Consider the following 12,833-nt stretch of genomic DNA (forward strand, 5'->3'; position numbering starts at 1 on the left):
TCATGGTTACGGAGCCAAACAATGCGTTTTCAGTTTTTTCGACACTGCGCGCATGCGCGGAAAGCCGGTGGACGCTGGCTTTTATGTAGGGTTGGATTAGACTTTTATGTAGGGTTTTAAAGATCTGTGCACGACCCTGTAAATGACGAATTACAGTTCGGGAGTAGAAAAAATTATGAATAAGGGGGTAAGTAGTTTAATTTTAGCACTATCATACATTGTGCTATGTTTAAGTTCTACAAAGTGAAACAAAAATACATTATTGATTTTTTTCATATACCTACTTTAATTGCCCTTGAAGAAAATCATAGGTTATTATTGTATGAAAATATCGATTACAACTCGTGTTAGAACTGTGTAGTATTCATAAGTATAACGTGAAATAAATTTAACATTTCTCTTTTATATATTACAAACAGAATATAATCACAATTACTATACTTCATTACCTACATGTCAAGTCTGTGCGATTATGATGCGATTAATCTATGATTTCGTTCAACAAAATGGCAGCGATAGCTTCGCGTTTGAGGAGCGCGTCCCTTCATTGAAATAATTACTTAAATAAAGATCGATTAACATAGCGTGTATACTAACTGATTAAATGTGACACGTCAGTTTTATTCGATTTTCTCGTATGGCTTAAACAGCATCTTGTTGCGCAGGAAGGCATTTTTACATTTTATTTGTGTGCAGGCAGAAACATAAGTCCAATGGACTTATGTTTGTAGCGCAAACGTTTTGCTCGCAGTGTCCTCTCTAGTATTACCTCAATGAGTTCATCATTATCTTTAGTGAAGTCAGTCATTTTCCATATCAAGACGCCACCCGCCGTCCGTTGCTATTGTACAAAACGAATACAGACCGTCGCGTGCGGCGTGTGACCTTCGCCCGTCGAACCACCCGCCGCCGGCAACGTTTCAAAGAAACCACCCTCAAACATTTCCGAACAAAACATTCGAACGTCGTCAGTCGCGGACCCGCGTAAAAAACCACAACACCGTCTATGAACATTGGTCAAGTGCGAGTCGGTTTTCGACTTTTCCATACAAAGAACTCATGAGCGCCTGAACGACTGTGATGGCAAAGTTAACTTTTCGCACTTTCAAGACTTTACGTATATATCTCGGAAACGATAAGAGATAGAGCAAATTGGACTTCAGATTTGGGCTGTCGTTGGCACAAATTCTATGTTTTCGTCAACAGAGACCTTTTTTTGGACCGATTTGAACAAAATTTTGCTCAGTCCACTTACAAACGGTCTTAAGCGCCTCCTTTTTAGTAGGAACTTAAGTCATTTTGGCAAACGAAAAAAAAAATTGAACAATTTCTAAAAAGAATAAGACAGAAATGAATTTCTTTCTACCTGTCCATCACGCTTACAAAATTTTAAGACGTTTAGTAACTGCTTGCAGCGTCAGTGGGTGAAAATCTTAATTTGAGTTTTTTTCTCGTAAGTCCGACTTACGCTTGACTGTAGATTTCTAATAGGTTTTCCTGTAATCTACAGGTAGAGGGCTATCTCGTGTATTTTTTTGAAAATTTTACGCTAAGTAGTTTCGGAGATAGGGGGGGGGAATGGTCATTTTTTGTCTATTTTCTTAAATTACTTCTAAAATACCAAAATTAAAAATTAAAAAAAAATATATTTCAAATGCTCATAAAATGCTCTTTCATTTGATATATAACACAATATAGTTTTAATAACTTTGATTTTTAATTTTCAAGTTTACCCCCCAAAAGTGACCCCTATGATTAAATTTCATTTAATTAAATTACATGTCCGTCTTTGGGCCACAGGTTTACATACGTGTGCCAAATTTCAAGTAAATCGGTCCAGTAGTTTCGGAGAAATCGGCTGTAACAGAGGGACAGACAGACACACGAGTGATCCTATAAGGGTTCCGTTTTTCCTCTTTGAGGTACGGAACCCTAAAAACGATCTTAGTAAACCCTTATTCATTTTTAAATACCTATCCAACAATATATCACACGTTGGGGTTGGAATGAAAAAAAATATCAGCCCCCACTTTACATGTAGGGGGGGTACCCTAATAAAACATTTTTTTCCATTTTTTATTTTTGCACTTTGTTGGCGTGATTGATATACATATTGGTACCAAATTTCAGCTTTCTAGTGCTAACGGTTACTGAGATTATCCGCGGACGGACGGACGGACGGACAGACAGACATGGCGAAACTATAAGGGTTCCTAGTTGACTACGGAACCCTAAAAATGTGACTTTTAATTGCCTGTTTTTGACGGAGTGGGAATGCAGTTACGCACGATGTGTGGGACTCGCCGTTTCTTTCCCCTCCCCTCGCGAGAGGGGGGAAACTTGGCCCTACCCACTAAACCCACTCCGGCATTTCATCCTCTTTGCCGCTCGTGAGGGCGCGCTGGGACCGGTGTATGTCATTCACCACGGCAGCCTTAAGACTGCCTACCAGTGGCACCTTCATTAAGGGTGGTTCTAATAAACCAAATTAAAAAAAAAAACCCTAAACAAACGTATAACAAGGTTCTTCTCACCGCTGATAAAAATGGATCAGTTACAATATTAAATAAAAATAAAATAAATATTGGGGGACACCTTACACAGATCAACCTAGCCTCAAACTAAGCAAAGCTTGTACTATGGATGCTAGGCGACGATATACATACTTATATACAGAGTGGGGCCTGTAATAAAAGCGAAGAATTGAACTGTAGGCTATTCTCCTTATACTGATCAACATTTGTTCAGTGACTTTTAAAAATTATGAAGTCTTTAAATTTTTAATTTTTCATACAAAATAAATATTAGCTTCAATGTACGCCATTATTGTTGTCATTGACGTTGTCTGTCACACTTTAGACTTAACAGAATTCGCAATACATTACCTCTTCGAAAAAACTTTCAAGGGTGATAAAAGTCAAAATACAAGTTATTTTTAAATGTCACCGAACAAATGTTGATCAGTATAAGGAGAATAGCCTAGAGTTCAATTATTCGCCTTTGTTACAGGCCCCACTCTGTAGATAAGTACAATATACTTATATAAATAGAACACATCCATGACTCAGGAACAAATATCTGTGTTCAACACACAAATAAATGCCCTTACCGGGATTCGAACCGGGTCCGCGGCTTAGCAGGCAGGGTCACTACAAACTACGCCAGACCGGTCGCCCCCAGTCGACCGGTCACCAGTTACAATTGTCCCCCAGTCGAGATTTGCCCCGCTGTACCTTACACTTTTTGATATTAAAGTAAAATGTAAATATATACTGCTCTAATGCGGTAGAATTAAAATCTTATGATTTTTTCAATCATCGGTTTGTTATCAAATATATTTTTTTCTCAATTTGCGTTAGGAAATAATTACTATTTAATGACAATCAGACATCTTTAAATAAAATTGCATCATAAAATCTTGCAGTAAAGCTGAGTTTAGACGTGCAAGTTATTGCTGCAAGTTTTGAGACAGAAGTATGTGCAAGAAAGGGGACTACCTCTACATTCCTAATGACGTTTGTTCGAAAATCACTTGGCCTAACTCATTTGGCCGAATTATGAAATGCCTAACGCTCTTTTGGCCTAACGATTAGGCTTGTGTCGTTCACGAACTATGAACTGTTAGGAATAAAATCCCATCAATGACCGAAATGAACTGAATCTTTCCGTGCTCTGAGAATCGGTCTTTGCTCATTTAGTTCAGTATAGGATCGGCGAGCGCGAGCGGTTTGGATCGAGAACGAATGTGTGACTGCGCCGAGCGAGAGCTATTTAGCAGAGCAACAAAAAAAATCAAGTTTTCATATTAAACTTCGGTTACTTACAACCTTTCGGCCCGGAATGTTACTATCTGTGGACTATTCGTATCATTTTGACACTATTCGGTCCCAGTAGTTCTGATCTTTCCGACCGCAGTGGTCGCTGGTCTGGCTGAACTAAATGAGCAAAAGACCTAAAAGAGCGAACTAGTTCGTGGGAGCGATTGAACGAGATCGGAGCGCTCCGATCAACGAACGAAACGGCACAAGCCTACTAACGATCATTTGGCATAATTTAAGTTTTGCCCCAAAAATGACATTACCCAGAACCGATTCGCTGTTAGAAAGGTAGGTTTAGGTTAGGTTAGAACTGTGACCTCACACAAATCCGAATCGCTTCTAAAAAGTGGGTTTTAACGGCGTTAGGCGAAACAATATTAGGACATTTAAATTAGGCCAAATGATCATTATGCCAAAAAATATTAGGCGATCTAAAAATCGAAGAAAAAACTTTAGGAATCTAGATATACATCCGCAAGAAAGAGATGTAGATACTTGCCACTCACTCTTACCTATAGTTGCGTCTCAAAACTTGCAGCAATAACTTGCTGGTCTAAACTCAGCTTAAGATACGTACGTGACATCCTTCTTAATTTATCACCATAAAGGATTCATGTTTTATTCATTGTGCAGATAAGAAGGAAAACCTGCGATTTTACCTGTGTAATTAACTAACTATAGTTTATCCAAACAACCTTAACAAAATTTCAACCTTCAAGAAATAAGTAGTACCTAAGTTTCTACACTACCAAAAAGTTTAAGACCAAACACGATATATGCAAATAATCAACATTTCATGAAGTTCCTATGAGAATATTACTTTTCAGTACCTACAACCGACAAAATAAAGCGTATAACATTTTTTAAAAAGGGATCATAATAAGAAATAAAAGCTAAACGTTTTTCTCATCGAAAAATCCTCCTCGACGCTTTTTCACTTCCGAGCAAATTCTTGGCATTCTTGCTATAAGTTTGTGTAGCGTTTCTTGGCTAATGGATTTCCACTCGTATTGCAGTATCTCCCATAGAGCTGTTGCAGATGTCGGACATTGTCTTCGGACTCTACGGTCGAGTTCATCCCATAAAAGTTCGATCGGGTTAAGGTCTGGGGATTGCGGTGGCCAAATCATATTTTTTAACACACCTTGGCGTTCTTTATTGACTGTGTAGCTTCTACAGATCTTTGCTGAGTGTTTGGGATCGTTGTCTTCTTGCAGAACAAATGGGTTGCCGATCAATATAATAAGATTACGTTGTTTCTATTGATTACAAATTTAGTTTGATGATTTTTAGAAGGGTTTATAACAATGACACTGAACATTGTGTTTGGTCTTAAACTTTTTGACGGTAGTGTACATGTTGCGATAATACCATAGTGCCACTGTAGAACTATGTCATAGTGACGTTATAAATCACATTGTAAGAAATCTCTTACTGTTTGTCATTTTGACATGGTTGTAGAGTGGCCTAGGGTTCCAATTGGTTGACTGTACGTGTAAATAAATTTAAAAAATGTAATTTCTGTTTACAGCGAAACTGGACAAGTGCCCAATCTGCCGCAGCGCGATCACCTCATACTTCTGCATCCGAAACGACGAGGAACCACTGTCGGAGCTCAAGCAACAACGGTTTCCTTTCAACAGGCGGCTGTTCAATCTGTTCCACTACCACTAGTGGAGCTAGTTCCATAACTGGTAACATGTTCCGATTGTTCCTACTTCTGCATTCGAAACGATGAGGAACCACTGTCCGAGCTCAAGCAGCTCTTCAATCTGTTCTACTACCACTAGATGGAGTAGTTCCATAACTAGTATCCATGTTCCGACACTACCGTTCAACAGGCGGCCCTTCAATCTGTTCCATTATCATTAGTGGGAGTAGAGGGACTAGTTCCATGACTGGTAACATGTTCTGACACTACTGCATCCGAAACGAAGAACTAAAGCCAAAGCGGGTTTTGTCCAACGCGAGCAGGCCCTTTCAATCTCTTCCATAACTGGTAACATGTTCCGACACTACTGAATCCGAAATGATGAACTACTTGAGATCAAGAAAGTGCTTCCCTTTGACAGGCAGCTCTTCAATCTGTTTCACTACCACTAGCGGGAGTAGTTCCATAACTGGTAACATGTTCCGACACTACTACGTCCGAAGTAACTAGCTGAGCTCATTCCGTTCAACAGGAGCAGGCCTTTCAAACTGTTCCATTATCAGCAACGAGGCTAGTTACATAACTGGTAACAAATTCCGACACTACTGTGTCTGAAACGATAATCTGAGCGCAAAAAACAGTTTAAGAGACTATTAAATCTGTTTCACTGCCGCTAATGGAACTAATTCTATAACTGGTAATTTTTCGACACCATAGCAATGACAACTTGCAGAATGTCCAATAGTGCAATTACTTGTTCCGGCACACCGTTAGCAGTAAATAGTTAAATAAATGCTCCAATACCATCAAAGGGACATCTAAAACCATCACAATTAAAGTATTATCCGTTCCAGCACTAGTAAGTACCAATAGATATGTTTACGAACCTATATTGGAACAGTTCCATCGCAACTAGAAGAACCATTCGGTAAATAAAAGTTCTAACTAATAACACGCACTACAACTAGTGATAGTGATTCTAGCACTAAAACTAGCCACATATTACTCACTAGTGAAACCTAATAGTGTTTAATAGTGTATAGTTCTCCGCACTTATGGAACACACTCAATTCAATAGAACATGTTATGGACGAAACGTGAATGTGATTAAAGTATAAAAATAGTAATAATGAGCACTATTTGATGTTACACTTAGAAATTAGTGAACTAGCAACAGTGATGTGATTGTTGCCATCTGACTGAAGTGAATATTATAAGTGATATATGATAAATTCAGTGTTAAGTTATAAATTGTCGATAAAATCGTAATATCGTCGTATATGAACTTTTGGGACATTTGAAGAGCAGCTTAAAAAATATTCCTATTGTTTTTTTCTAAGTTTATCTTAAGAAATCAATGTGTAGATATTTTGTTTCTTTTGCATACGAAGTAATATTTTTTTTTATAGGTAAATTGCCAGTAGCTGGCCCCCTTCCAATAACTGGCCACCTTGTACTAAAAATGAATTCTATATTATGGTAATCTGAATTCCTTTTTTTATTTTAGCATAACGTGGCCAGTTACTGAGTGAAGGCCAGTAATAGAAATTTTATGTAAACATGAACTCTGTTTAAAAGTAAAGAGAATTCATTTTTAGTATAGAGTAGCCAGTTATTGGACACTGGCCAGAAACTGGCAATTTACCTATTGGCCTTAAGTTCTAGTTTCTTAGGAAATGTTGGACATAACTAATAATAACATTTTTTAAGAAACGGATATATGTTTTACTGGATTTTTTTTAGCTTTAGAGGCTATTGAAATTCTCAGGGTGTCAGTTTTCAGTGTTCAGTAATATATGTAAATGTTGCTCTGAAGGTTGATTTTTCATAAAAAAAATATCCCTGAGAATTTTAAATATCAGTAACTCTCATAGCTTTTCTTTAGCGCTTTTAATTTCTTAGTCACAATAGTTTTTAAGTTATTTTGGACTTGTGATGTTTTGTGTTTGAAGGGATGTTATTTTTATTATTTAAAATACAAAAAGACAATGTTTATTTGAGATTGTATGCGCGGCGTATGTATATTTGTGTGATATGAAAGAATTTATTGTTTCACATGTTTTATTTATTTACAAAATGTTTTAGTTTATATGACTGTAAATTTGTCTTCAAAATTATACGCCAGCTATAAAATTCTGTCAACCGGGGTAGTTACGACTATGGGGCAAAGGCATATTTTCAAAGAATTTACTAGTTTGATTCAGAATATTTTATAATTTAATAGTTCTTTATTTAGAATTTAAATTTTTAGTGCTTTTGCTCGATATTCGCAATTTTCTCGGCCAATGTCATAGTAAGATGTAAAATATTAATTGAATCCTCAAAAAAATAATTATTTCTCATCGTCCTATTCTCTAAAATTATAGTAGTCTCTTTGATAATATCTTCTGACTCACTATCTTTACTACCGACCTTTATTAATATTATAATATTAATAAGGTACAGAAGGGTAATTTCGACTGGCGGGCAATTTCAACTAGTATCGATATATTTAAAAAAAATGTAACTTAAGATAATAGTATAAAACATGGACAAAACGATCAATTGAAATTAGCCCCCAGTCGAAATTGTATCCCAGTACTTTTACCCTAAAAATACTTTCAAAATATAGTAGATTTTCGATCTCTAGTATTCCTCTATATTACTCATCTTATGACGTATTAACATACGGTTTACGAAGATTCCTAGTTTTAGCCAATAAGACTTTAGATGAAGATATTTTGGAATAGATACATGTCCTACACCTCCTCAAAAACATGTGATTTCTAAATAAAGGCAGAAATCTGCCAAACGTTTTAAAAAATAACGTATAGCATACAGAGATCGGACAGTTGGGCGTCCTTTGTATGACGTTTTCGGAATAATGGACCTTATGTTGTTAGAAATGACGCTCCGAGTCCGTTCGCTGAATTCATTATCTTTGAGGATAATCTTATACTACTTACCTTCTTTATAATGTAAAATTGACTGTTGACTACCATCTGACAAATAAATTCTTGCAAATCTATGGTACTTTTTACAGTCTTAACAGCGGAGCTCTTTTTCAACTACTAGTGGGTAACGCAACTATGGGAACAAATCAAATTATTTTGATTTGTGTTTTTAAGTAGTCACACTACTATATATAAATTAAAAATCGAAATAAGATGTCATATATTAAAGAAAAACTGACGAGCACCACCAGTGATGAAGGCCGGATTCGAACCGGTGTCTTTAGCAATCCGGGCTAACGCCATGAACCCCTAGGCCACCTAGGCCTAGTATTTTTTTTTACTAGTGGGTAAATTCATCAATTTTGCTACCTATAACATTTGTTTTAGTAACGCTACTAAATAAAGCGATTCTTATATCAAGAATTTTTTTTTGCAAGAAATTACGCCAATCGGGATATATGTCTATTGGTGTAAATGTGTATATTAAAAATGTCTTTGAAACGCAACATAACTATTACAACTACCCTACATGAAAAGTTTGTTAACTATAACTATATTCGACTCTTCGTTCGATTGCAATAGTTCTAGAATGTTCCGTTTAGAAGATAGCTTTAAAAGACGCATTTACCCCCGTTGACCTTACCTTACCTCAGTTGTCAACAGTCAATAATATAGGTATTTATTAAACTCAAATATTATGTACTATGTACCTAACGTAGGTGCATACACTGCATACTACGCATTTCCCTTGTATATATGTGTGAAGAGGCGCTGTGATATCAGACAGGTTCGTGTAAATATAGCATGTATGTTAGTGTTAAACACATAAGACAGTGAAGCTTGATATGTATTGTATACCTATTGGTTTTAAAATTTTGACTGTTGAAGGGCGCATTTACACGACGAACTTGCATGCGGTTTTAGCATAGATATAACCATGAAATAAAACTATGGAAACGAATTATATCGCGTATAATGAATTTACAATACATTCCGACGTTTCGAACACTTTACAGCATTCGTGGTCAACGGATGACTGAACGTCGAAACGTCGGGATGAATTACAAATTCATTATACGCGATATAATCAGTTTCCATAGTTTTATTTCATGAGTAACTATCGCGGTAACCAAAGACAATATATTTAAAAATATTTTAAGCGGGTTACTCACGTTGTTCGATATAACGTTCGACATGTTTCGATCCATTTCCGAGGATTTTTCTTTTTTTCTTTCTCGCTTAAAATATTTTTAAACATGTTTGAATCTCCCGGGAGTTTTATAGTTAAAATCGAAGACAATATGACAGATAATACCCCTTTATTCATAAACTTTCATTAAAGTTATCAAGCCGATAAAGTTCGTTTGTCCCTTTCCGACATATTGGTGTGATAGAAAGGGACAAACGAACTTTATGGTTTGTATTGAATACGCTTGTCGCAAGTTCTTGAATCCACACACACTTGTAGATGGACGCTCCTATTGGGCTATTGCGCGCATAATTTCCATGTCTGTGTACATGCGAACGACGTGCGAGTCGTGTCATCACACACTCACACAAAACTATATGCTCAATGAGTTAATATTTGCGACATGTCCGCTCTCTAGTATTCTATGCTCTGGTGATTAGATAGATTGCAGACTGTTAAGGCACACCTCGGACACTGGCGATCAAATATATGAAAGAGGCGCGTTCCTAGCACACATTCTAAGCTCGTGTAGGTAAACGCGTACAATGCTTGTGTGAGTGAGATATGACAGGTCGACTGTTGGCGTTTTTGACAGGCGGTAACTGTGAGGTAACCGAGAGGGGGTGGGTGGCACTTTCAGTGGGGAGCGGGAGTGGCCATACTGTACGATAGTACTCTTTATTATACTGTGGTTAAGGTTCACGCATCGTGTAAATGGACCCTAATTCCGATTTTGTGTTATTCACATTTATTTGTCGAAGAATTTGATCGATGTAGTGTACTGCACACAACTTTTTGCATCAAAGTACCTAATGAGGCACACTGACATTTTATCCCACCAGACGGCGCCTGTGCAAGTGTCTAGGCATGTCACTGTCATTCATATGTTAGAGAGAAAAAAAATATCATCTTCACGCTTTCACATACGAAATTCTTTATCTGTGCAATGGACTAATGTGGCGCCATCTGTCATAACCTTTGAGTGTGCCTCCTGATTAATAAATCGAGACTTTACAAATACGTAGGTATACAAACAAACAATGGGTACATCTTTAAAAAAATGATGAAAAAAGTTTAATAATAACCCCATAATATACGCTACTATTATTTATGTATATCTCTGTAAAATACCTATAAATTTTACTCACTTTAATTTATTTATAGCTTAGTTGAGCATTTTAACTGTAAATTATTTTACGAGTAGTCTTCCAACTATGAACCCTATTGTTAATGCCGTAGATCTCATTATTGCGTTACACCTGACACTTAGATTACCTTCAAAATCACATAGGGCCGTTCATATATCACGTGACGATTTCGTTTAATTTAAACTACTATATATGCCGGATATTTTCGTATAAGATCATGAGATCACGTCGAAATTCAGTGACATTGGATCATCAACCCTTTCATCGTCACGTGATATATAGACCGCCCCGTAGTTCAATTTAGTGATGATACACCTAGTAAGTACACTTTGGTCCACTTATAATATTGATGTAAAAAAATGTAACAGAAATCTTCTGGGTAAGGCGTCATCTTTGATTTTTGCCCTTTACATCCTTCCTAAATATATCCGATATTGGATCGGATAACGTGAAAACGCTAGTTTGAGGTAAGATATGAGAATTTTACCTGAACTTAGCAATTGCACTTTGCGGTTAGTTTGCAGTATGAATAGTCCACCAACTTCTTTTTAAATTAGATTTGGGCCAAAGCGTAACTTAGTGACAGGATCAGATACGATTTGCCGTCCACGCTCATGGTAATGCGTTAATCTGCCAATACCGTAGTATACTATGTACAGTTAACTTTTGGACTCCTTTATCAGTTTTTCGAGGCTCAAGATTTGCAGCGATTCCTTTATATTTTCTGCCCGCTGGCTGGAAAGCGTCAACTTTCGCCCCTTTCTGGTTTGTGCAGTGGAAAAATATACCTTGGACAGTTACAAGAAAGCATCAAATCACATGTAGGGTTCGCGAATCGAAGCAGACTGAAAATCTGTTAATATTCAAAATATTAAAAAAATATAGATAATAAATATTATTAACTGACGTCGTAGACTAAGAATCGTAGGTCAAATTTAAGGTACTCATATGAGCTCAAAATTTCAGATATCGAACAATTTTTCTTAGTGATCCGATTTGCTTCGGTCTACCTTAATGTGGTAAATTTCTTACTTGATTGTCCTCGGTATTTAATATATTAATGTTTTATATTTTGATTCATGAAAGAATGGCAATACATATAATTTGTTATAGCCACAGTGTATGTGATATTTTGAATGTGTTTAAATGATAATATAGATTCTAGTCTGTACTGCTGTTTTTTTCTGTAAATGGTGAATTTCATTTGAAATAAAGGAGTCTAAATAATTGTTAATCAAGTGTTTAGATATCGCAATTCGGTATTGTTTAAAACGCTAGTATTAATGCAACATAAAAATATAGTGTATATTTTTATTTAGAACATTGTAACGAAATTGGAAATAAACGTAATTGCCAAAGTAATTGTTGTTTCATCTTCAACCTTACAGATCATCACGGATGAAAAGAACAAAGCTTTATTGTCCCGGATTTGTAAGTTCACATTTTTGACACATTTGTTTTGAAGTATGTTGCGATGTGGCTAAGACGTATCGTTTGCCAAATCTAACGATTAATTTCGAATTGGTTGAAACGATTAGGCCCTATGCACAAGGAGGCGCTTAAACAAATATTACGATTTCCGTCAACTTACTGAAATGTCATATGAATCGAAATGACAGACTCTGCCACAGCACTAGTTTAAAAATAAAAATGAATGATAAATGACATAATAAGTAAATCCTGCGTGATAAATTAATACCGTAAAATAAATCGACATCAAGTTAAAATTTGTATGAAATTTACTTTGCTCTCTTGTGGATAAAATGCAATTTTGCTGTTTTCGAATAGCAAAGTAAGCCTTTACCCGTTGGTGTGGTCATGTGGTGAAAAATATTTTATGCAGTGCACGAAACAAAGTACCATATAATTCGAAGAAAAATATGGACAGTAGTTATGTTTAAACATAATTTCTATTTGATAAGTCTGAAGCTATCGGCTATAAAAACGAACACAAAAGATAGGCGTGCAAATAAAAGAGACACGGCGATATTGATAGCTCACCGCTGGGCGAGTAACTATAAACATAGCCATGTCTCTTTTATTTACGCGGGCTATCTTTTGTTCGCTAGAATAAAGGTTACTGAAATGTTGGGA

General features: G+C 36.3%; 1 protein-coding gene across 1 annotated transcript in view; it reads left to right on the forward strand.

Annotated features, from left to right (window-relative positions):
- Positions 1 to 7,118, forward strand: part of LOC125232325 (cell growth regulator with RING finger domain protein 1-like) — a 114,067-nt gene extending 106,949 nt beyond the window's left edge. The window contains exon 8 of the mRNA XM_048137952.1: positions 5,350 to 7,118. Coding sequence (XP_047993909.1) covers positions 5,350 to 5,492 — 143 coding nt within the window. The 3' untranslated portion in view covers positions 5,493 to 7,118. The remainder of the gene's footprint in view (positions 1 to 5,349) is intronic.
- The last annotated feature ends 5,715 nt before the right edge of the window (positions 7,119 to 12,833 follow it).

This window comes from Leguminivora glycinivorella, chromosome 13 (assembly GCF_023078275.1).
Source record: "Leguminivora glycinivorella isolate SPB_JAAS2020 chromosome 13, LegGlyc_1.1, whole genome shotgun sequence".
NCBI classification, from domain to species: domain Eukaryota; kingdom Metazoa; phylum Arthropoda; class Insecta; order Lepidoptera; family Tortricidae; genus Leguminivora; species Leguminivora glycinivorella.